General features: G+C 40.9%; 1 protein-coding gene across 4 annotated transcripts in view; it reads right to left on the reverse strand.

The window, feature by feature from the left end:
• JMJD1C (jumonji domain containing 1C) overlaps positions 1–22,495 on the reverse strand; it is a 164,751-nt gene extending 142,256 nt beyond the window's left edge. The window contains exon 1 of one of the 4 annotated variants that reach the window (XM_062580735.1): positions 22,461–22,495. Coding sequence is in view for 3 of the 4 variants with exons in the window: in XM_062580732.1 (XP_062436716.1) it covers positions 21,986–22,138 (153 nt within the window). In the remaining variant the exon portion in view is untranslated. Of the gene's footprint in view, positions 1–21,985; positions 22,182–22,460 lie in introns of those variants that run through there. The other 3 variants (XM_062580732.1, XM_062580733.1, XM_062580737.1) reach the window with 3 other exon arrangements.
• Positions 22,496–26,444: the final 3,949 nt, after the last annotated feature.

Below are 26,444 nucleotides of genomic sequence, written 5' to 3' on the forward strand. Positions count from 1 at the left end.
TATTAATAACAAAAAGGCTGCAATGCAGACAGCTTGAAATCTGGTACAGCTTACTAAATCACAACTGCATACGAGACCATTATACTACAACAGACCCGTACTAGCTCCACAGTTCACATAGTCCTTACCCTGAAATCTCACTTTGAGAAATTCATAGCATATCTTTCCAGCCATGCAGCACTTATTTTGAAAAGAGTTGCTTGGAAATTCACACAAATCTCTCCTAGCTAAAAAATTATTTTAAAAGTATGTCCTTCTGAAACAGCATTTTGTACTTCAAACAATTTACGGACAATACTGAATAAAGCATATATGCAGATCTTAGTCTGTAGTAATATTTTGGAGAAAAAAAATGCTAATCATAAATACCTTACCGAAGTTTCTTCACAAGGAAGAACTAACAAATAACTTTCCTTTGGAAAGAGTCCTGTGAAAACCAGCCTATATGTCAAAGCAGCGGTTTCAACCTCTTTCAATCTCACTTGAGAAAACATGCAATCCTCCTCATCTTACTAATATAGTATTTACCAGTTACTGGTAAGTGAGGTGTGGCAGAGCATTTTGTTGAGTGCCAAATGGTTGCTTCGTTTTGTTTTTACGTTTAGCATGCTTGTGGTGTAGATGGAGCCCGCTCTTCTTACTTAAGTAAATCAATGTTGCTGATCTCACTTTCTTCCCACTCCCTGGGCAGACATTTGAAGAGTATTGACTGGTCTTTCAGATGCACTCTTCCTTGGCATGATACAAGATAATTGCTGTCTGTTTTCCAGACTGACCAGAAGACAAAGGGCTAAAGAAAAACAAGGGAGTCAGTCCGGGGGAAAGGCCTGGATTGCACTGCTGCTATTGCAGCAATATAAGATGGACAGTACGAGGCCTTTCAGAGCCATGAGAAGACAGGGGGAAGAGCAAAACAGGATGAGACCACCAGGGCCATAGCAGAGTGGGGAAGCTATCTTCAAGCTGAGCTTCCCACTGTGGTTTTCGGTGACAACTGGATCTTTACAAGGCAGGAGAGCTGCAGCTGTTTCAGTGCAGCACTTACTTCTCTCTCCTCACCAAGTCCTAGTTGCAGTTGTGCAGTCCTGTTCTGCTGTCACCGCACTTGCAGGCCCTGTGAGCAAGAGGGTGCTAGAGGGTCCCTAGTGCTGGGCCTCACTACTTACGCACTCTCCTGCCTTAAGTGAGCGGGGTCTGAGAGGCTGGAACGTGTTTCAAAAGAAGAGCATATTTGATCACAACTGGTCCTGATCTGTCAGCTTCTCAAAGAATGCAAAGGCATGTCCATGCAAACATGTTTTGCATAAAGAAAGAAAACAAAAAGGTACAGGTCAGTTAACAGTTTTTCACTAGCAAGTTTAGAGTAGCAAATAATTTAAATTAACATCAGGGTTTCAAAGTAATACATAAAATAAGTATATTGGAGATAAAGAAAATAACACAAATGTAAAGAAAATGGCATGATCAACATCCAGAAATACCATGGTAGGAAGCCAGTCAAGACAGTTCTACAACAAAAATTGCAGCTGGTAAGAGGGTGGTCTGCTCACTAAAACAGAATTCAAACAAGGAAGATAAATCATAACCAGATCAGAAAAAATGTTGCATGCACTTAAATATTAAATTGCTTCTTTCTGATTCTTTGAGATTTGAATGTAGTGATTCACTATTTCTAGAAGTAAAGAAAAAAACCCTGGAAAAATTTTAATGTTCATAAATCTTTTTTAAAAAAACAAAAATAAAAAACCACTTTCTCAGGCATGAGAAACCAGCACAATTAACTGTTCTATTTCTTTTTCTAGAACAGAAGCTGGCAACCTCTTAAAGTGTTTGGGATGCTATTATTTTTTCCCTTACACTTGAAGTTAAGCATGCTGGTAACATTTTTCCTCCTGCATTCCAATTCCCACTGAGCATGGAACTCGGCAGGAGCCAGCAGCTGAACTTTCAGAGACACAAGACACCAATGATTTCCAGTATCTTGCCTTAGTCAGAGACAGTGGATACCTATTATTTGCTCTGAGCTTTGCAGGACTGCAATTCAGCAGAATACAGGAGCTTGCTCTCTGTAGTGAGTGCACAGGCATTTTTAGAGAGCCTCGGTGTAAATCAGGTTTCGAGAGCTGTTTCCACTAAAAGATATGACCTGCAGCATGCAAGCCAGTCTTTGCTCAAACACTGCATTTACCATGTCAGAGCATGCTGACTCCCTTCGAGAGGATCAAATTTGAGGTTGTGGTCTTTGCTTTCATGGGCTGTCCATCAGAATTTTAACATACTCAGTGGAGAACTGCAGTCATGCATCCAAATAAAATACAGAGTATATTTAGAGTATAGGAGACTATTACAGAAAAATGAATGAAATTTGGGGGAATATTCAAAGCAGGAAATACCACAACATTTCATCCAACACATGTTTTGAGACTGATATTCAAGGAGTGCATCAATTTGATGTCCACATTTCAAAAAATGGGGAGGATGAAGAGACATCCCAAAGAAGTTACTGAAAATAAGAAGGAAAGTCTTATAGTCCCATATGCTCACACTACCAACAGAGAAACTTGACTGTAACCTGCAAGTATTATCAGGAACTACTTCACAGGAAAGCCCCAGACAGTAAAAGGCTGTTATGACAAAGTCATGACTGGAGTCCCTTCCAAATTACTTTTCTTACTTATCTTTATTCTCCTCTAAAACGAGGAGTAAGCTTTATTTCTTAGCAGCATTAAAATGTCTGCATAGTAAGCAGTTCTCAAGTTATATATGTCTATACACTTAAGTTTTCTATAAAACTGATTTATGATTCATCTCTTTTTTTGCTGTTTGTCAAAGCATGATCTAAACAAATCGTCTGTTGAGAAGATGAGTGATAAAGCTGTCTGAGCCACCAGGATCACAGTCTTCTTCATAAAAGCATCTTTGCATGACAAAAGCTAATGCTACATCAGACAGCTTTTCATTAGCAAGAAGCTAATAAATTGATATCCTCAAGTAATTAATTACAAAGACTCTGGGCAACAGGAAGTCTCAAGGCAAATATGTACATTCAATTTTCATAAAGATGCCTCGCCCCATTATGAGCTCCAGTTTGGGGAAGAGCGCGCCAGATGAACTGTCTTAGGAACTGAGCTTCCTTCTAACAGGCTGCAAATCTGTTCCCATTAGTTCTCAGCAGCCTAAATACAGTTGACTGAAAATCAAGCCAGTACTAACAACAATCATTTATGCTTTTTTTTCAAGAAGCTTTTTACTTTAACAAAAGAAAAATCATTTTAAATTTCAGCTATGTCTGTTTAGGTATTGAAAGCCTGCTTCCAGATAGCACTAGAGGTTTCTAAGATCCAATGGATTTTTCCATCTGTAAATCAAAGTTTTAGCTCAGCCATTAAACTGAGACTCTCAGTGTTAGGCAGAGACTTTGTAGCAGACAGAAGAGCAATGAGAAGAGACCACAGGACTTGAAATTCAACTCATATCTCTCAACAGGAAATACAATACTGTTTTAATGATTAAAAACTAACAAGGAAAGAAGGATTTGTTACTGGAAAGTATGCTTTTATTAAATATAATTTGGAAACACAGCAAGACAAACTAAAATAAAGTTTCATAGCCTCTATCACTCAAGAGATTATTCTTAGATCTTCTAGGTGAATTGCTTATTGTCAGTGTTGAACACTAATTATGGTTCAGAACTTCACTGTCCTATATGCTGTATTGACAGGTAAATAGGTATTTCTGACATAAGAAACCTAAATTTTCACATTTATGATCAGTTTCTTCTATAAACCAGAACAGAATATAGCAGCAGGTGCCAGTTATACTGTCTACAGCTGCCTTCCATCTGCAGTGCAGCAGCTCATTTGCCTAAGCAAACTCAAGAGTTTTGGTTATTAACCAGTAACAGATTTAGTAGCAAAAGCAGTGCTGGAGAATAGCTAGGCAAAGACGAGCAAAGAAAACACCAGAAAAAAATTGGACAAAGTGATCTGTGAACAAGAATATGGCAAGTTACTGCAACCTGAGGTTTGTCAAAATTCTCAAACTGATGACGCAATCAATTGTAAGCAGGGCTGATGGTCAATAAGCAGGTAACTGCTCATCACAAAAGGATCATACATCAGTTTGCTTTTTTGTTTTCATTTGGTAAGGTTCTCCTCTGCACAAAATACTAAGCTGGCTCCCATCCCAAAGCTTAGCAGCTACATTAGCACCAGACAATGACTTGCGAACACATCTAATACCACTACAGTGTAAACACACTGCAACAGAGACGTCAAAATCCCTGGATCCTACACCCACGCTTCCCAGAACATAACACACTTAAGCCAATGCACTAAATGCCGAATGGAAGCTAAGCAGCCACGGTGCTTATGAAGCTCTTTAAGGTGAAGTTTACAAAGGACAGAAAAATCCAGCTGCCAGTGAGGGACATCTCTCAGAAAAGTCACCATCTCTGCTCTCTCTACCCTGATCCTCAAGGGAAACCTATGAGATATGCTCCAAAAATGGAGGCTGGGAACTAAATGCACTGAATACTAAAATCCATGAACTTGGTAGATATAAACTGCCAGAATTTTAGTCCCCTCCATTAACTTCTTCACGTAAATGTCGAACTACATTTTTTGCTCCCTAGGAGAGAAACTTACCTTGTCACTCTTCACTCTCTCCTTATCCCCTTATAACATCACATCTACTCCACTGCTTCCATTCCAAATAAATGAGTGAAAAAGCTTGTCAAACTGCTACTAAAAGCTCATCTAACAGTTCCTCTACTTTCAAAGTTCGATTTCTTTAAACTCTTAACAGGTCACGCAGCAATGTCTGTCTTCCAAGGTGCCTTGTTTTGCCTCATTTTATTGCCAATTCTAGATGGCCTCACATCTCCATTAGCCCTTTTAATTGACAGTCAACTGTATATACACCACTAACAGAGGGTACAAAAGCTTCTATCAATCCATTTCATATAGACTTTTCCTTACAAAGGCAAATTCCCTTCCATCATAGCAGGTCAAACTAGAAAATCTTCACTCAATTCTGTGAGCAGTGAATTTAAGAAAAGTAGAATTTGGTTTCAATTACTCAATTAGCTTTCTCTTCCCACAGATGTTTCAGCATATTCCTCTCTGAGGACCTGGGCACTGCAACAAAACGCCTCACATACAGCAAAACCCCACAGTACCCTTCATTATTATCCTTGTTCACCTAGTGGGTCTACCTTTTTTACCTAGTTTGATACTGCAGCTCTTCTTTTTTGGAACCTGTGACCAAACAGCTTTCCTATTTTTATTTAAGCACAGAAAAAAAAAAAAAAAGAGAGAGAGAGATTGAAAAATAAGTCTACAGAATGTCTATTTTAACGTCTCCTGATGATAGTTAAGGCTATCTTGGTTTTTCAGACACACCCATCAGGACTCCTACATCTCAGTCTGAATGCTTGAATTATTACAACCCACTCTTCAGAGTGGGTGTTGAAAACTGAAAAAAACTTTTCCTTTACATATCCAGCTTTGGTTCTTCTGAATAACACCAGTCCTGTAGGCTTAATTAAAAACAAAAAAGCCAGGAAAAAAGCAAAAGAAAAAACAAGGGATGACAGAGTCACTGGCTTAACAGCACTCAAATTCTCTGCCAAGACACAAAATTCTTTCTGTTCCTGCCTATTTTCCCCAGACACCTCCACCTCCTCTTCTCCATTAAACTAAACCAATATGTTCACACAGCTAAGTGTTCCAATATCTTGGTCAATATAAAATATTCATGGTAGCGCCAAATCTAGCAAATTCGGGTAATTCTTTCCTCACAATTCAAGAGGCACAAGACATAATAAACTGCAAGCACACTGACACTTTTGCCTCCCCTGGCAACTCCATAAGGTCATCCGCCAGTGGATCAATCAAGAACTAAATCATGAGGACATTTACTGATCGAGACCTCCCCCCACCTTCAGTTTCACAGGTTGGAGATGCTAAAATGAGAAGGTGCCACAAACCCTAGTTAACACCTAAAATTTTGTTAGTCAAAACTGAATGAATACTAATCAGAACATATGGAGCATTTCTTCCATCTTTCTTGATACATCCCACAGAAGTGATTAGCTTGGCTTGTGACCAACTTGACATCTTGACAAATTAGTCGGTTCCTTACAGTAAAAGGATCTCAACTATTACATGCTTAGGCAATCCAGATTAATCCCTATAATTCAACTCTTTTGCCACTCCCAGTTATTCAAACTAAAAGGTCTTTGCTACACCTACAGCACAAAACATACAGCTCATATCACAAGTGATATCCCCAAAAGACTGCCAGCAACTCAAGTTGCCACCAACCCATGTCCTAAAGATGCCAATGACTGTAGGCCTACTAAGTCATCAGTAAAACGTTCAAATGAAGTGATTCCAAAGCTTCTAGTACTAAAAGCTACCGTTAGTACTCAAACTCAGAGACTGGTATTCACCAAAACTTTCATGAGAACCCTTTGGTTCCACTTACGAGGCAGTTTCCCTGACCTCAAGTGGTCTGCATACAATAGTTGAAAAGCTATTTAGTTCAACTAAAGTTTAACTAGATTTCCCGAATTCATACCACAGAAAAAGAAGAGGAATGGAACTTAACATGGAGGACAGGAAAAATACAATCTCTACACTGGGGAAAAAAACAGAACATACCTAAATATAGCACCTAAATCAGACTACTTAGCGCAATCTTATGGTTAGGCACGCCAATACCATTTAAACTCACTCACTGACATTAACTTGCACAGTTTTCACCTTCAAGTGCAACTTGAATAAGACAGAGCTTTCAACCTGTGTGCTGATATTGTTTGTCAGCTCCTCCTAGGTCCTCACACTCAGAACTGTATTTAAGACTCATCTACATCCTTACTTTAACTGTTACATCATTCTTTCCTTTGACTTCACAGGACATCCACAAACATCCCACTCCACAAATATCCTTCTACAACACTGCTGCACAAGTAATCTTTCTACTCTGCCTCAGTGACAACAGTCTTCTCTAAATCATTCTGTCTCCTTTCTCTATCAACGTAACTTGTTTGCTTTTGGTTTCAAAGCCTTCAGAGGCTCAACTACAAAATGCTAAGTCTTGTTTCTGAACCATCCTTAAGGAAAAACTCTGTCATTTGCATTACCACCTTTGAGTTTTATCTCTGGCTATTCTTTATGTTTTACACACATACCCAAAAAACACCAGCAGAGCTACTTCATTATACTCCTTCAAAAATCTCTCCTATCTCTCCTCTGTCACAAGATTTCCCAAAGGTTGGCCTACTGTGTACAAACAATACATCATTATATACTTATTTCAGCTCCTTCTCCTTGCAAATTTTGTAAACCAAGGCCCAGAATTTCAGTTCCATGTTTGCAGAGCACCCACCAGAGCAAAGTCTTGTGCAAAGAGAGCCCTACAAAGTAAACAGAGTTGCACAGACATAGAAATGTAATCTCAATGATTCCAGTACTGAGATGTGGCACAAGATCATCTCATTCAGTTTATTTACTCTATAATATTGCAGTCTTACCTTCAGATAAACAAAATAACAAATCCATTTTTGAGCACCTCATACTTTGGGATCACCTCAAAAGAAAAACAGGAATTAAAAAAAGTCACAGAACTCTCTCCTAAATCTGTGCTCCCATTTATTACCTAAAGAATCAAACAGCCAATGGATCCACGTGCCCATCTACTGATAACAGAAGTAGCCTTGATATCTATTTATGATAAGTAACCAAGAGTTTTATTAACTTTGTGTTTCACATTAAAAATGGATGTTACTAGATAGTAAACAATATCTTGAGTCTTATTGCCTAAGGGAAGGGAGGTTATCTGGAAGTCTTCCAATCGCGAGAACAGGATAAGATATTTGTGAGAAATCTGAAATGCTTTTACCATAGAAAGATGCAAGAAAGACTGATCTAAGGAGAAATTTAAATATTGCTCATCAATGAGGTAGGCAGGGAACAGGAAATGCTAAACAGGTCTAGGACAACGCATCAACTGGAGTGCTTTGCAAGAGATGAGAAAAGATTATAAGCAGTGTCAAAAATTCTGATTCATGCATTCACAAAGAACAGTCTAATCTGTTCCTATTTATACCTAGGTGACGGTAAGATACCCTTTTCCTTGAGTAATGCTCGCCCTGGCTAATATTCTTATGCTGGCTACCTTGGCAGTTCCAACATTTCTAACATTAAAAGGGAAGAGAAAAAACACAGAATGCAGCAAGGTACATGGGGATGGTATTTTAAGGTACTCATTTCAAAGCATCTTCACAATTCCTCTTTAGTTGGAAGGGTGATTATATTAACTCTTTGTGAAAGTGTTCAAGGGTGGTTTTTTTTTGTAATTTATTTTTATACATTACAGTTTGTAGAACAATTACTGTCATATTCTTTTCATACCACATCTCCCACAATGCATATCCACTTAAATTTTAAGTTATAAACCACTGCAAGTTCAATCTGGTACTGCAGGCTTACCACTTTTCAAACTGTTGGCCCATGTGGCATAGCTCTGGTAAAATACAAATTTATTTTCTTCCAGCATGTAAGTAAAACCTTTTATAAGGCTATTTAGGTAAGCATTTTCTGCTTTAAATAATATTAATGAAATGTTCTGAAACAGTTGAAGTCCATACACAAAAAACTAATACAGAAATAGAAAAAATATTTGTATGATTTACCAGCATATACTGTCCCAATCCCATTATTACTGCTCATCGTAACAGCCTTTACCACTACTGTGTACCACAGAACCCACAACTCTAATTATAGTCTCCCAACAATACTAACAAAATGTAGCAGAGAAACTCCTGTGTACTCAATAGCAAGACTACTACAGCAGTAATCTCCAAATTCTGTAAGAAAGTGGATATATTTCCCTATGAAATACTTCTAATTTTTATCATCATAAATGCCAGTATCAGTAGACAGTATCTCATTACCATACAATCTTTTGATTACTTTTTACTAGCTTCTAGGTGTAGATTTTTTTTTTAGAGCCTGTTTTCCAATCAGGACTTCCATATTAACTTTAAGCTGTTAGAGAGAGCATTCCGTCCTCCCAAACCTCAGCGGACAGAAACACACACACCACCAGTGCCCCCAGCTCAGCCCACAAAGGCCATCAGGGTCCTGGGAGCCAAATCCCACCCTCATCTCTGAAGGCACCCCATGTCCCCATCCTAGTGGGGCTCCCCAAGCAGAGCACTAGTCTCTCCAGTCACCTCCTCCTATGGAGAGCACCAGGACACTGGTGCCACCACCCGGCCCCACTGCTGCAACATACTGCCCATCTGCTGGGACATGCCGCCTGCCCACCTGGTGCCTCACAGAGGGTGCCCAGCCAACACAATGCAGCGCATCAGGGACACACTAGATGTGGCAGAAGCCAAGGCACACCTAAGGGCCCCAAAACACACAAAGGCCAACTTTCCAGTCCTTCAATTCACTGTTCCCCCAAGGATTGGAACAGGGATGTCCTCTGAACAGCCAGTCACAGCCCACGTCATGCTTAGTGCTCACCTCAATGAAGCAGCAAGGAAGTGCTCTCGCAGGGGCTCATCAGGCCACCTCTTGGCTCTTTTGCCTCAGTTTCCCTCAAGGCAGCCACCCAAGAGGCCTCCCTGCTGAGGTACTCTTTTGGGCTTCAAGAGAGAAGGCTGAATCCCTTTGACAGCCCTTGCCCTCTTCTCAGGACTTGCTCAGGGGGCTCACAAATTGCAACACTGGGGCAGACAGAAACAATGACCAACATGGCTGAGACCAGTGCATGAGTCTTAGATAAGCAGGCTTCCAAAGAAGAAAAAAAGCCAATGCTTCTGCTGGGCTCAAAGATTTGGATTTCACTGTCTTATGAAGGGCTGGGATTTCTCTTACAAGCAAAATCTTGAGCCAAGGCAGGAGGTTTCAGCACCGCACACGCCACATCGGAAATCCAGCAAAGGCTCTGCCTCCAGGGTCCCAAATTGCATGGCACAGGGAAAGACAGAGCACCAGCAAAGTGGCACACTGGAGGAATTTGGGGCATGGGAGATTGAAGTTTCCATCCACATATTAATTTCTTACAGGAGATTTGCAAATGCATGTGACTTCAAAATTCATACACATACTGATGGTGAGTTGGCTGCTGCCTATCAGTATGCTGATCACTCCAAACCATGTGCTGCCCACTGTCCAGCTGACAGTGAAATAACAAAAGCTATGGCATGTGGGAGAAGCCAAAAGCAATGCAACGAACTAAGCACCTTCGATTAATTAAAAGTAGCGTTCAGTGACTGTCTCACATACTTAAGTTGGGCACCATTGTCTTCTAAGCATTTTTTTTCTTTTTTTTTTTTTTAAAAAAAAAGCCAACCAAGCAAGCAGCAAAAAAAGCCCTCTTCAGCACATAAGGAACCAGTTATTTCTGTAACTCCCTGGGTTCAGACAATAAGCTAATGTTCTAAAGAGACTCTGAAGAGCCTTAGGGCAAGTAAAGCTTCAGTCAGAGTTTGCTCTTGCCTCCGCACTTGATAAACTAATCCGCATCAAGGCTACCTGCCTGTTTGAACTCTCATAACTGATAAGAGTTCAACAGCAAACTCGGTCAAAATTTAGTTAAAAGGGCAACCAACCAAGAAGAGGCAACTTGACTGCACTAGCACAGATGCTCTCAGAACTCCTTTCATGATCCCCAGGCAGTTCAATTCTACCATCATATCAGGCAACTTCTTTCTCCACAACACATATCAGAAAAGCTGAGAAGTAACATCCAGTCTGTAAGATTCAAATTCCAAGCTCCCAAAACTAAGCTGTTGTATTATTCCTCCGAAGGACTTGAATTTCCAGCCCACAGTTCTCTATTCCAACTACAGAGCTGTAAAGAAAGACTCCAGATCAGGCTCTCTCAGCTGTATATCCAGTCTCACGGAACAGAAGAGAACACTATAGTACCAGCAATTCTCCTTTATAGTGAAAATAGTACAATAACAAGCAGATACAGGCAAGGCGTGGGAAGAGAAGGTAAAAAAGCAATTAAAAAACAGCCAAAAAGCTGAGTTCTACAACCATGCTGAAAAATGCCAAAATGACAGCCTTAGATGTAAGGCATGCACATGGCTCAAATTATGAATAATGAGACAACGATACCAGTTTCATCCCTGCTCTCCAATCTTAAATAATCGATGTTTTTTTAAACATTTTTTCCAAGTTTTTAAGGAACCATTATCTTTGACTGAATTAAAGTGTGATTGCAGGGACTGAACTCCTTCAAAATTAATATTTTCTTTATAAAAATATGTTAATTTTCCTTGTGTTAGAATGTAGACGATGCAGAGAAGCAGAGATGTCCCCTCTGTTTTAGGAGTTGGAAGCTTCACAGGGAAGGATGCCTGGTACTGTACTGACTGCAGCTCACACTTCCTTCTGTCAATTTATGTCAAATTCTACATGTGGGTTTCTACATCAAAACTAACACAGTCCTCTTTCCTTCCTTGACTCCTGTGCTGATCACCTATGCAAGCAACCTATAAACTCCTGTCCCTATGTGCACCTGCCCGTTCAAGAGGAACACTGAGCAAAGAAACCTCAAGAACTGATCAAAATGTTTTCAGAAATAACTTCAAAATACACAAACATTTCACAACCCACTCCCCCTCCAAACTTGGGCCAGTTTAGCTTCTGAGATCCTTAAGGGCCATTCTGTCTCCCTTTCCACCTCTACCCTCTGCTTAACTGAGGACACATGTCAAAGTTTAGGCAAGCTAAACTCTAGACCAAAAAAACCACACTTCTTTCCTGTAGTAAGGGAAGAAAAAATACAGAAGCAGAACTAAACGCTCATTTCCACTAAAGTAGCAAACTTTTTCAAATATATCAATAAATATTTCTGAACACAAGTTTCAGGTGCCTGGAAACGCAAAGAATAATGCAAAATACATCTCAAAAAAGTAGAAAAGGGTACTGAATGCCATTCTTTCTCCTCAATCAATGAACCTAAGAGTCTCTCTGGAATACCTACTTCATTTATTTCAAATGATACCAGTTTAAGAGTCCTATTAAGTTCTATTGCCAACTGCCATTACTTAACTATTTCTTGCTCTTTATTTTTGCAGAAAACTAACAGGGGCAAACTTGAAGCTTAACTTATATTCTGTATCTCATATTTGGAATCAGTCTGTGAGCAGTGATAAGCTTTGCCATGTTATCTGGATGTGAGCCACATTCACACACCTGAAGGCTAAAAGGTTTTAAAAAGCAAACTTAGACCAGAGAAAATCTGTTCAATGGTTAAAAAAAAAATCACTGGACTTTGGAAAAAAAAGAAAAAAATATATATGCCAAACTAACATACATCATCTCATTTTATCTGAACAAGATTTAAAAAAAAATTAAGTTAGAGTAACAGTGATGTTAAAACAGTCGTTTTTCCAACTTTCAACAGAAAGCCAAATCTTTCAATTTTTAAATATAAAAATCTTTATAATGCTTTATGACAGGAAGCACTACATTCAGTTTCAAAAGAAACTCTGATGGAATTAAAAACTAAGCTACTCAATGAATAATTTATCAAATCACACCATTAATATTATATTCTACAGTCTTATGCCAGATTGTCATTAAGTTTAAATTTTATAAAAATCTACAGGTAGCAAGAAAAATAGACTAAAATAGACTAAGAAAACTTCCAGAGGAAAAATATGGTACTAAGTGACAAAGCATTTAACACATTTTATATTTATACAAATATATTGAAAGAAATTTCAATGTATCTTCTTTCTTTTGAATCAAAAATGATTGTTCCTTTAAAAAGGCATCAAACAGAAGGAGATAAGTTACGCATCAAATTAAGAAATGGTCATGACATTGTCTAAAAACATTCATATGCGATATGTTCCATTCTGACCTATACAGAAATGTTAAAATATGACAGAATACAAAGATCAAGTATATTTAGGACAGTCCATCCAGATTACTAGTTTGCAATCCAAAAGTATTTCAGCCTGCCCTCTTTTCCTTTGTAAACTTTACTCATTGTTTAACTGTTACTAACTAGACCACCACCAAGGTTTGACCACCTCTTCTGGGTAAGCTAAAATACAAATGAACTTATAATACAAAGCTTATCATAACTGGAAAAAAAATCAATACACTACAATGAATAAATTAATATTTACAAAATGAAAAACATTTAAAATGTTACTTTATTTCCTGAAAAATTAAATAATACTTGACAGTATCATACTTTCCAATTCTTGGTGCCATCTGAAATTAAATCTATGTGGAACAACCTTTAGAAAGGAAATAACACAAAGTTCAGGTCTCCAAGTAGACAGCTATTTAAGACGCACAACAAACTCCACACTCTTTGGGGAAAATCTGGTTCAGTTGTTCAGCTGTTGATTTTGGAGAGGGGTACTGGGATCATTGAAGAATTACAGATATAAGAATAGACCTCTCCAAGTCTTTCAAGTTACAAACAGTGAAGGGAAACGGGAACCAAAATGTATCTAAAACAAAGCAAGTGAAACTGCATACATCACATTTAAATGACCCTTCTTTGCCACAGGATGTTGAAAAGTTCACAGGGATTCAAAAAGGGTTCCTACAAATTCATTTAGGAAAAATCCAGCAAGGGCTATTAATCCCAAAGACCTCTGTTGGAGGAAGTCCCTGAGTTGCAAATCACTACAGGAAAGACACCGAGGAAGTGCAGCTGAAGACCAAAATTTTACAGGTATTATAGCAATGAATCACAACTATACCTCTTAAGACTACAGTAAATGGTTCACATTTGGTCTTCGATTACATCGGCTTCTCCATTTTTGTCTCAAATTTTAATGGATACACGGCGATCTGCAAAGTGTTAGGAGCCAGTAGTGGTCTATAGCTCAAGAAGTCACTAATCTCTCTCACAGAGACTGCTCGTACCATGCCTTTCTTGCACATCTTCACTCCTTTCTTTGATGATCTACCTCTTACTGCAGGAAATAAGTTGGAGGACTGTTTCAAAACCAACCACCTCTACCAATGCTCCCTCCAAAATATAAACTTCTATTTGCTCCTCAACACACATCCAGGACTTAAGAGATTTGATTTAGGCCACTTGGCAATGACTCAGCAAGTGATCTCTTTTTTTTCACACAGAAATGATACTGTAAATTTTAAACTTCCATTTTATTGAAGAACCTTTTCCCTTTGCAAAAAAAGTAAAACTCTGATGAGTCAGCCTAACATAACTAATTCAGTAGCAGCTATTGAGTTGTCATATGCAGTAATAAGCTACTTGCTGTGGAGCCTAACTGCAGTCATTTACATGTCTACAGTAATTTCAGCACTAATTAGAACAGGCAAAAAGATGACCATATTTATGCACACACAGTCCTATGCAATGTTTTAGTGAGGCATCAGAAATGTAGCGATTTAAATATATAGATCCTTAAGTTTCCCCTCGAACAATTTTATTTTGTATCTTTTCTTCCAAAATTCACCTTTGCAAGCAAGTATAGCATCAATAGACACTGAATGATCATATTACAGGTTATTCTGAACATATATTTTCTTATTAAAAAGAATTTATTTATATCAAGTGAATAAATGCTCTTAATTCATTTGCAGTACAAAATTCCTGCATTTCAACTGAGTAGGTTAGCGACTCTAACTCACAGAAGGATATTTAAGCCAGTTTTAAACAGCTTTGTTCAGGCCACAGTCCCACAGATATTTCTCTTGCAAACGGTGCCAGCTTGAGCTGCTCCTGCCCTCAGCCATTTGCCTCTGATTGATCCCTTATCACCTCTACAGGCTCCATGCAACTGCTTGAAGTGCCATATGGTAAAATGATCAGGAAACTGTTCAGGGTTAAAAAATTAAGCCAGCAGTGCCACCAAGAGAAATGTCTGTGGAACCACAGTCTCCAAAACTTCTAAAATTGTTGCCATGGTATAGTGAAGCTAAAGGCCTTACTGTTTACCCTGCATCTTGTGTGCCCACAAAACTGTACAGAGTACATGGATTCGTTCAAAGCCAGCTTCCATACATAAACAGAGCCAACTCATCCCTCCTAAGTCCTTCCATTCCAGTTAATGAAAAACTGTAACAAAATTTGGAATCAAGAAAGATATTTTTAGAAAATGGCTAAAAAGCAAAACACAGCAAAACCTCCAAGGTTCTTCTGGTTCCCCTTCCTTCATCCCACCTTATTAAGTGAAAGCACCACGTGGGAACAGCACAAATCAACCAGTGATAGATTTCTGAATAAGTCAGTACAATTAAGCAACATAACATTAGTTTACCCATGAATGAAAGCATCTCCAGAAGAGTCAGAATATTAACAGTTTTTTACTGTCTTCAAAAAATTGGCTCATTACATGTCCCCATGTAAAGCAGGCCTTAGTCCCTACCCAACATGGCTAGGAAGGGACTCACTTCTAGCGTAATCCTGAGAGCTTGATAAGCTCCAAGAGATCTTCTCTCAGGTATAGCACTCAACATCACAGGGCATGAAAATGGGTAATAATGTATCATAATGGTATGCCTCTCCTAAGACAACAGCCTTGTTACTAACATAAAGTAAATTTTTTAGAGGATTACTACCAGCTTTCCTCCAGAATACTCTTTAAAATGCTGACATCTCGGATTTCTCGAGAGAGAGACCTCCAAAAGATCCACATGGAGTTCTAGAATGAGAAAGACCTGATGTAATATGAGAGTAGACTAATATATTGTTTGTACATGTGGTATATAGAAGGCAAGAGTGAAGGTTTTTTTGATTAAAAATACTCAACATACCTTTTTGAATGTCTTGTGAAGGACTTAAATGACCAAACCTTCTATTTTCCATTTACCACTGTGTATTTTGAAATTGCGCAGCAAATTAATAATCAAGCTGATTAATTCCAAGACAGGACATAGAAATTCTGTTTGTACTTTTGATATTCAAATCAAACTTCCTCACAACCCCCTAGCGTATTTATTTTTTTGATACACATGTTCAGATTTGCACAAAAATAAATAGGAGAGAAAAGTACTGAATCCTTGCAGTCCATTTCATAGGAATACTCCTGTGTTTGATCTTTTTTGCAAATTACTGGGAAAAAAATACTCCTTTTTTAAACATTAACTGAACTAACTCTGGAGGACAGGTGAGGTGACACTTACAGACACAGGATGATAGGCTCAATCTTATTAGAAACACAGAAAGGAAATAGGCAAGTTTTCTTTACTACCAAGCCAAGAAGAGACTTGTCCAGCTGACATGCACCAAAACTTACAGGATTCTTGTTGGCTTTGATACTGATACAAAACAGAATAAAATAATTGAAAATTGCCTAAATCCCTGTTGTTCTTTGAGTTTCCCCATTCTTTTCAAACCAACCTCAACACACACACAAAATGCACCCCACAACACTATCCCTTGTTCGGATCCTGAGGGAGCAGCGATGTGACAGACTCTGGCATGTGTAGTATCATCTCCAAAAGCTGGAGTAAATAATATGACTGGCTTCTCATCAGCAACTTGCTCTTCATCTTTAACCCAGATGCTGCTACAGAAATATGTAGCATTCACTAACCACCACTAAGTTACGTACAAATAGTTTAAAGTGTATTTTATTATTTACTTCAGAAAATTTTATTGAAGATTTTTCTGTATCTTTGAGTTTATTTTAAGGCTAATAAGTAAAAGCCACTGGGCGTGTAATTCTAAAATAAGGAATGAAAGAAGTGTTTCCAGGTTAGCCAAAATGGATTAAAAAAAATTTAACATAGTCAGTTTCTCCTAAAATATTAGTTTAACAAAAGGAAAACACAGGACAAGACACAAAATACCGCACTGAAATCAATATATGGCAGAAACAAGTGTAACATACAGAAGCGCCATTCTATGACAGCAGAACAGTTATAGTGCGCTCAAAGTTTCAAGATGCAAAAGTAGGAAGATTAAATCAACTTCAGGATATAAAAAGATCGGGTAAGAACTACTCCATACTCAGCAGAGGAAAATTTAAAATTTCATCTTTCAGTGAGAAATTCTCAGCACATAGAGTACTTCTCTAAAATATTTTATTCTCAAAATATCCGTGATTATTTCAGATTATTTCCATGGTAGCTGTAATTTTGTACCGATGAATTCCCATTGTTCTGTGAATCTGTATTCTACTGTTAGGTGAGAGCCAATCCACTTAAAACACGCACACAAAGTCTATTGTTATTCTCTTCAAATGATTTTAATACAACACTGAACTTGAAACAATTCTTTGTTTGTCCAAAGACAGGATACTAAAAAGTAATATTATCAAAATCATTAATGTCTTGTTTCCCCTAACATAGCTTATTCATTAAAAAAAATGAAAAATTCCTTAAAACTATCACTCGTATTTTGAATGTACCTCCTTCATAAAAGCCTAAGTATCTAACACATTGTGATTTATTGCCATAATATATTTCCCCACGCACAATTACTGAATGTTACATCTGCCTATCATAAGACATTTAAAACTCTAGAAATACTCAATTCTTGATTTTGTCACCCAACTCTGCCATAATGACATGACAGCAAAATTCACACATTAATAAAAGCATACTTGATTACAAATCACTGCAACTTACAACTATACTTTCTATTAAGAGTTGAACATTACTTTTCTATAGCCCAATTTTTATTTTCTCACTTATGTGGAGAAAACATATGACTTATTGCATCACTACCCTCAATATACAACAGCAAAATCATAAAAACCTCACAGAACACAGAATTCCAGTAAGCTAAATAATATTTTTTTAAAAGTTCAGCAGACAAGAATTCCTTCAAACAATCACTTTTTTTAGCACAATGTCAGAAAAGAGGCATCCTTTCTTTCTGCCAATCACCACGCACAATCTTGGCAACAGTGATTAAACAGGCACTTTGCAACCTGTGGCCAAGGAAGCAAATTTTATGGAACAGCAATGACCAGGGAGATCATATGGTGTCAACTCTACCTCTTTCCTCCTGGCTGTTTCCTTAGATGCCCAGAGTTATTACTGCAATCAGAGTGACACACAGGTTTTTCTAGACAGATAGGAACAAGGAAAAAGAGTTCTCGGATACCTCTAATAATATCCACTATTAATTAAGCAGAAAGATAGTTACAAATTCTCCCAAAGACTGAAAAAACAAACAGAAAAAAAAACCCACATGTTCCTAGCATTCATATTTGTAAATAAATGCTGTTTATGCCATAGAAATGCTCAAGAATGAACAACCAAGATGTCTAACTATCATGTAAATTAGAGCATAAGAACTATCCAGAAAATGCCTGAATTAAACTCTACACATTTTTTTTTTTTCTGTACAGGAGGTGCTATTAAATGTCTCTAAACATTACATCATGAGTCAGTAGGAGACAAGGGTTCCAAATCTTGGCAAGAAAGATCTGCAAGAGCAACACAGCCATCTTCCAGAAGACCAACTGTACATGCAACCAGTGCCAGTTGTTTTCACCATATTCCCTACTAGTGGTACATTAATAGCAAAGCAAAAGGAGACAAACACTCTATAAAGTAATCAAAAAATAGACACTTCAATACTTTTCTTAATCTGTAAAATGGATTAAAAAAGACAGAAACTACTCATATTAGCTACATTGCAATCATGAAAAATACAAGGAAACAGGCCTGGTTATTTAACATACTGTCACTGAGTAGGAGAGATTATTATCAACAAGATGGTATGAGACATCTGAGTTCTTTAACATTCAACACTTCAAAACATCACTATTACTTTTCTGTTTCATCTCCTTATGAGGACAGTAATTTCAACTATGAAAAAGTTTATGAATTTAGTTATGAAAATACAATCGTGAAAAAAGCAAGCAGCATATTGGAACTGGAACGTTCGTTTGCTGCTTATCAGGGGAGAGCAGGTAGCCTAGAGTTCCAGGACTGAGGCGTCTGATTTAAAGAACTGTTCTGCTTACAGCAGGACTAACAGAGCTTGGTTTCCTACAGATTTGCTCCTACTAGCCTTTGAGTCAGCTGTCATTAATTACATCATCTGCCTCCAAATTGGTCCATATCTCCCTGAGATCCTTTACCTCAGAACTCTCCAGTTGTCCATATATTCCCATCTCCAAACACTCTCACTTATCCTCATACTTTTGTTAACTGTCAGCTCCTTCTCATGCCCTGAAACCCACCTTCACAATATCATCAGCTCTATCTCTCATTACTTACCCATCTTGATACAGGGCTAAGCAAGAGGCAGCATATGCTATAGCTGTTTTGACGCTATGTGCATGCTGGTTGGCCAGCTGGAAACCACCTCTTACTTTCCAGGAGGAGCACACAAAACATGTGATTTCTTTCCCTTTATGATTTTTTTTTTTTTTGGGGGGGGGGGAACAGCTCTCCTCAGATGTCAGCTCTCACAGACTTGGGGGAAGGTAATCCTTCTCAGACCTCTCAAACCCTTAAGTTAGCTGAAACTGCCTGAGGGGTTCACACTTGTTAAGGAAGAAAGACACAAAAGCAATGTAAACGATATTTCCTTGTGAAGCCAGGACTAAAAGGTAATTTAGTTCCACATGGGTGCAAAGAATCTTGACAATGCCTGTTGATGCCCCCTTTTCTTCTGCAGCTGTAGGGATCGTCTGTGTTTCCACAAAGTCCCTCCCATACAGAGGGGCCAGGAATACACAAAATTGACAAAAAGTCAATTTTAACATTTTTATGCTGCACCCTGGGGGAAGCAATGAAAGTGCTGGAAAGCATTGAAATTGCACTTCACCAAGGGGTAACAGAAGCATCTGGAGCTATTCATAGCAATGGCCACCTAAAAACCAAACCCGTGGAAGGATGAAAGAAACGCTCCATCTCTGATGGTGTATCTGGAACCAAGGTTAACAGGAAAATGCTGCTGTCTGTCACTGCAAGGAGATGGAGGTGCACAGAATAGGATACTCACATCATCAACTAATGAGACGATACAGTTAATTACAAATGCAAAAGAACCTAGCCCATAGAAACTACCTGCTGTTAACACAAACCTCATTGTTTCTTCCCCTATTCACTCCCTTTGTTACTTACACTTGTTTGTGCCTTGGGGAGAAAGACCAGGTAACACGAAAACCATAAATTGCACAGAGGGGGCAATGACGCTCCAGTAGTTAAGATACCAGTCTGGAACTCACTACACCTAGAAAACATCTCCAAAACCTTTGCCGGCCTCCTACACTCCTAAGTCACTAGGAGCATATCTACATAGCATAATGCAGTGCTGTGTAGCTAGCTCAAATACCAGAAGGAATATTGCCATGTTAGCACTGCACTGCATCCAGGCTAATATATCTGCTTCTCAGTAGTTTACATCTATCTAAATGGCACACCACTACAACACATAGACATACCCTTAGTCATTCTGTCTCAGGACCCCATCCATAAAACAGAGATGACAGTTTGCCCTTAAATCACCTAGAATTGTAATGGGGGAGAACCTGAAGAGAAAAGCACTTGGACACTAAAGTAACTAGAGAAACAAGTATTTACAATAGGCAGCATACATTACCTATTTAACACAAAAGATACAAGCCCTGAAAAGCCTGGTTTTAGCACCCTTCCTCTTTGTCAGTTCTGTCCCTAGAGTTTAGGGATTATGGCTCTAACTAGTAAATGTTAGTAAACACCTCCCTAAATCTTACTCAGTGTTTTCATAATTGCAGACAGAACCTACACCACCACCTTGTAAGGATAACATTTCAAATAGATTTAAGAAATATTCTAGACTATTCCATATATAACCAAAGGCTGAAAACACAGACGATTTCAATAAAGGGCATGAATAGCATGCTACTCAAATTATGCCTGGACAATGAGAAACTGCAATATAGTAACAAAGTAGTGTTTCTAGTGTCACATGTATTCTGTTTCTAAAACAAAGCTTAAGGCCTGGGATGTATGAAAGCAAGAATTTTTACATTAATTTTGCCCATCGTATTTTTCACACCGTTGCAAGCAATTAATAATCTCTGAAACCACATAATCGTTTTCTTGACTATTTCGTAAAAAAGACTGCATTCCACTCGAACTATGCCAGAATCTGAATTTCTCCACCTTACCAGCAGCAATATGGAATGCCCAGTGCAGCTCAGGGATTCTTCTTTCAGCCTACGTAATGCGAATTTGCATAGTCGTGATATTTTAAGATGTGCTTTCAAAAGCAGCAAGTGATATAAAAACATGGAACGAAACAAACACAGCAGTAGCGTAACAGCCGTTGGGCCACGGAATTTACGAACAGATTAACGACGAAGTCTGCGGAGCACAATAAAACTCCATTTTACAGATTATGTATTCAGAGCACTAACCCAAGGAAATCCTGGTCGTGTCCCCCCCCCTCCCCTTCGCCCCCAGCGAGAATGTGCCTGGACACAGCAGCAGATATCCTGGCTCGTTCGCCGGCCTCCCTGCACATTCCTACACCCCTTAGGAAAACAGTGACAGCAGGCATAAAAGGGAAAGAAACAATGACATTCTTTTAATAATTTTCACCGTCACGTCAAGTACGGCTGACCCCGGCAGCCCGTGCTAAATAACGGCGTTGCCACACAGGCGCCCCCGGCACAAAACGCGTCGGGCAGCTACGTGGAAAACCGGCGTTTCCGCGCTCTCCCGCCGCCGCGGCCGCTGGGCGACCGTTACGCGGCCGCTGGGCGACCGTTACGCGGCCGTCTCTGCGCGGGGAGCGCGCGCGCCGGGCCGGGCACCGCAGCCGCCCCGGGGGGTCCCAGGCGGCGGGGGGGGGGGGGGGGGGGAGTACATGCAGCCGCGCCGCCACCGGCCCCTCCGCGCTAACCGGGCGGTGGGAGGGCGAGGGGGGGAACTGGGGGCCGGGCAGGGGGTACGGCGGCCGCTGCCCGCCCGGCGCCCCGCGGGCGGAAAGGCGGTGAAAGGCTGTGTCATCCCCCGCCGTCGCCGCCCGGCCCGGGACGGGGCGCCGCCGCCGCGGCTCTTACCGCCAGATCGGGGCTGTGCGAGTCCCGCTGCGACACGGCGCGGATGACCCCGGCCCGCCAGCGCCCGCTCTCCGGCGGCTCCTCGCTGCCGCCGCCGACGCACAGGAACCGCTTCCCCACCAGCTCCGGCCGCGTCTCCACCGCCACCGCCATGGCCGCCGCCGCGCAGGCACCGCACCAGCCGCCGAGCCCGCGCCTCTACGGGCCGCCCATGGCGGGAGCGCAGCGCGGCGCGGCGCAGCGGGGCGGGCGCAGGCGCGCGGCTCTCGGCCTCGGCGGCGGGTCGCTCCGCCGGGCCGGGCCGGGCCGGGCCGGGCGGGCAGCTCCGCCGCGGCGAGCAGGCTGACACAAACAGCGAGGGGCGGGCGCCGGGGAGGGGGAAAGGGCAGCCGGGGAGGGAGGGAGGGAGGGGAGGGGGGAGAGGGAGGGGAGGAGAGGAGAGGAGGGCCGCGCCGAGGGGCGCGCGCTCGCTCACCGCCGCGCTGCGGCCCCGACCACTCCACCCACGCAGCCCACTGCCATGGCGACCGGCGCCGCGCGCCGTCTCCCTCCGCCGGGCGTGGGGGGGGGGCGCGGCGGCGGCGCGTGTGTGTGTGTGGGGGGTGTGTGTGGGGGGCGGCCCCGCCCCGCCCCGCCCGCGCAGCTGCGGCGCCTCGCGGCCCGGCCCAGGCCGGCGGCCGTTGGCGCGGCGGGAAAGCGGCGGCGGACGTCGCCCCTCACGAGGCCCGGGGGAGCCGGGGCGGCCGCAGGCGGCGCAGCGCCCGAAGCCGAAGGGCGAGCGCGAGGCACGGGAGCAGCCGCTAGCGGGGGGCCAGTAGCGCACTTCTGAAAAACAGATTGTGGGGCAGGAGGCGCGAACCAAGCGTGCCAGTTTAGCGCCTTCCCGCGTATTTCAGCGGGACAAGCAACTGCTGGAACAAGAGAAGTTAATTAACAGGAAACCAAAAAAAGAAAATCAATTCATCGTTCCCCATGACAAGTTTGTTCACAGAATTACAATAAGTCACGAGACATAACGTTTATATAAGAACCTATAGCTGCCTGGCCGAGGGCTGGAGACGCGTGGAGGTGCGCTCTGTCAAAGCTGCAGAAGAAACCACGGGCCTTCAGGCAAAATGAGGGCTTCCCCCACGCATCAAGGTAATGCTCCGGCTGCCCCCTCCGAAGTACAGCCTTGCAGAACGAGCAAGAATTACATAAAAACACAGCAGTTACTGGTAAGCAGTTACAAGGGCAGCTAAATATTAATTACATCAAAACTCTTTATGGTTTTACTAGATTTCCTCTTGTTCAGCCAAAGAGGAATTTGAGATTACTGATTTATACACTTAAATAGATTACATTAGTGTGTAACAAACCATAAAGCACATTTAAAAAGCTGAGTTGCATGATTCCAATAGACCAAACACACAAATTTATCATAGAGTACTAAAATATTAAGAATCTATTATTTTTAATTTGTTCAAAAAATTTGTTCATTTTACCAGAATCGCGTTCTAACACATATCAGAGTTTACTACCAGGATGAAAAGGCAATTTTTCAACACTGTGTCAGTCTGTAATTCTCACCTGAGATATCCTGTGGAAAGGCTGAGGGACATCAAGGGTGCAAATCCCAGTGGTCAGTTACCAGTTTCTCAATGCCGCATGAGAAAGGCAGGACACCTCCAGTCCGGCTGCTTCACATCTCAGCTTGTCTCTCTTTTTCAAGCAGCTCTTCAGCTCTGGACAGCTTTCATTACCTGTATGTGCTTCAGGAATGCCAAAGCAACTGCCCTCAGATAAATCATGATTCTCCGTGTGCAGGCAATTTGGGCGTCAGTGCAACAGTGGACCTCTGCCTCCATAGCAAAACCTCACAGTGGGAGCCTGGACAGTAGCAGCACCACCACCACCACCAGTGCTCATCCCCCAAAAGGGCCACAGTGCTCTCAGGCACTCCAGCAATGACTCCTTTTCCTGCCAATCACTCACACAAAAAAATCTAAAACCAGTCACCCTTAAGGGAGGTGGATCAGCTTTTTTATCCTCATTAGAGAATAGTAGTGTATTGCATAAGATCATAATTTAAAAAAGCTAATGGAAAATAAATAGGTAATAATAGTTCAACAGAACCTTCCGTCTAGCTGCAATCTGCTGCTCATATAAAGTGCCATGAGCACCTTTAACAACTCTAATTTAGCTTATTCATGAGAGTAAAGTTTCATAATTTGTGTTCTGTATGTGTAATTTTCTTAATGTCCATCTCACATAATGCTAATTTCTGATAAGGAAACAGCTTAGTGCATGACTACATGATATGCACAACACAAAGCTAACATGAAGCCTTGGGGACTGCTAGAGCTCTAACACTGAGAGGAGAAATAGCAAAGTTTAACTATCATTAAGTTAAGCATTCAGCAGGGAAAGTGACTTGAAAATGCTATTTATGGCTATTTCATTGCTTGTGAAAGAAGCAGAAACCTAGTAGAGTCTTCATGAAACTGATGCGGAAAGAAAAGCTTTCATTGCAGGGGAAGCTCTTTTAGCTAGCTCCTTCACATTCTGTAATATCCATTCTCATCTTTTTTTCCTGCTCATTTTAGCCTCAATCTCTTAGTACTTTGCTATCCAAATTCTTTTGAATCTTTAAGGTACTTGTCGTGCTTGCCCTGATTCATATCTATATATCTTTATGCACAATTATTTGTTATCATTTTTGTCAAAACCATTAACAACCATATTCAGTAACTACCCTTTAACGAACTTTTCTGTCTCATGTTTTTGTGTGATGCTAACTCTTCCTTTCCTCTGCCAGCAATCTAGCTCTAAGGTATATTAAAATGAATACAGAGGTTTCCCCCCTATATTCCAGCTACCTACCTTTTTGAGTTTTTGTGTCAGGAAAGGCTAACAAGTTAGTGTTTAATGGTGTCCTGGAATTTAGTAATAGCCATTACTTAAGAACATCTACCCCTTCAGTAAATAAGGAATTCCTTAATATTTTATAGTATTGTTTGGCACAAGATACAAATGAATGATACTACTGATTTCATGCAGATGAAGCAACAGGATTACCTTATTTTTCCTGGCACTGTTATCCAAATTAAAACTACCACAAATTTTTAACTGAGCTAATTTTTTAAATGAAATTACTTTTCCCATTAGGAGCATCCTAGGGTCTATCTGTTGCATTTGTTCAGGCTGCACTTAAAACTACAGTTTATTCCTGGAAAGGTAATTGATTTAAGTTACTCCTTATTGCAAGAACTGTAATGAAACATTACAACTTATAAAAGCAATCTGAAAAGGCAGACCTATGTAGGTGCAGAGATGAGAAGAGACTTACTCATCTTCTGGCTCTTAAGAGCAGAAGACCGTTTGCTTGTGTCATTTAACTGAATGAAGAGATAAACTTATGGAGTCACAGAATCGCTGAGGCTGGTGGGCACCTCTGGGCATCGTCTAGTGCAGCCACTGCTTGAGCAGGATCAGCTACAGCGTGCTGTCCAGGGCTGTATCCTGACAGCTTTTCACATGGAGGATGGAGACTCCACAGCCTCTCTGGACAGCCTCTTCCACTGCTCATTCTCCCTCAGAGTAAGTTCAGATGGAATTTCCTGTGTTTTGATTTGTGCCTGTCGCATCTGATCTTGTCACTCAGCTCCATGGAGAAGAATCCAGCTCTATCATCTTTACTCCCTCTCCTTTAGTCCAGTTTGCTGATTTTTTTTTTTTGCAGATGAAGTAATCACCCCTATTTGTGTTAATATCTCCAAGTGTACATTCATTATCGATGCTGTGAGGCCAGAGGTATCCACTTCTCCATGCACCGCCACCTCCCTCCCTGACGTATCTTGCCTGGATTCTCACATGCTCTTCACGTTTCCAGTCTCGCTCCTGCCTGGGTTGCTTCTTACGGTCCTGTCATCTCTGTGACTCTCTAGGCTGGACAACATAAAAGCCAGAGCAGGCTGTCATGCTTTAGTTTGCCGAAGTTCAGCTGGCTGCTACCTCTCCCATTTTCGGCAAGTCGGTTGGGCGTATGCAAGCACAAACCAGTCATCACAAATTGAGGAGGTGAGTCCTAAAAAAGGAAAAGGTCTCTCTCAAATCTAGAAAAGTGCATACTCTGTAGCAGAAACTGTAGTGACAGTAAATGTGACTGGGCTAGGGAAAACCTCCTTGGAAGGGAGGATTAGAGGAGAAAAGATACATGCAGTCCTCTGTAGTTGCAGGTATCTGCACAACTGTCGCTATTCACAGAGTAACTGACACAAAATCACACTTCGGTGTCTGAACTTTGTCCTGTTACATGATTTTTTTGGATCTGAAATTTATATTAGTTTTAAGAAGGCAAGTCCCTTCAGATTTCTATCAATACAAACTCTTATGCAGCCCTATCCTGTACTATTTTATAGGATGATACGCAGAAATCCTAAGAAACAACCTACTTTAGGGCATGCAGGTTTGTAACACT

Source organism: Rhea pennata, chromosome 7 (genome assembly GCF_028389875.1).
Source record: "Rhea pennata isolate bPtePen1 chromosome 7, bPtePen1.pri, whole genome shotgun sequence".
Taxonomy (NCBI): Eukaryota; Metazoa; Chordata; class Aves; order Rheiformes; family Rheidae; genus Rhea; species Rhea pennata.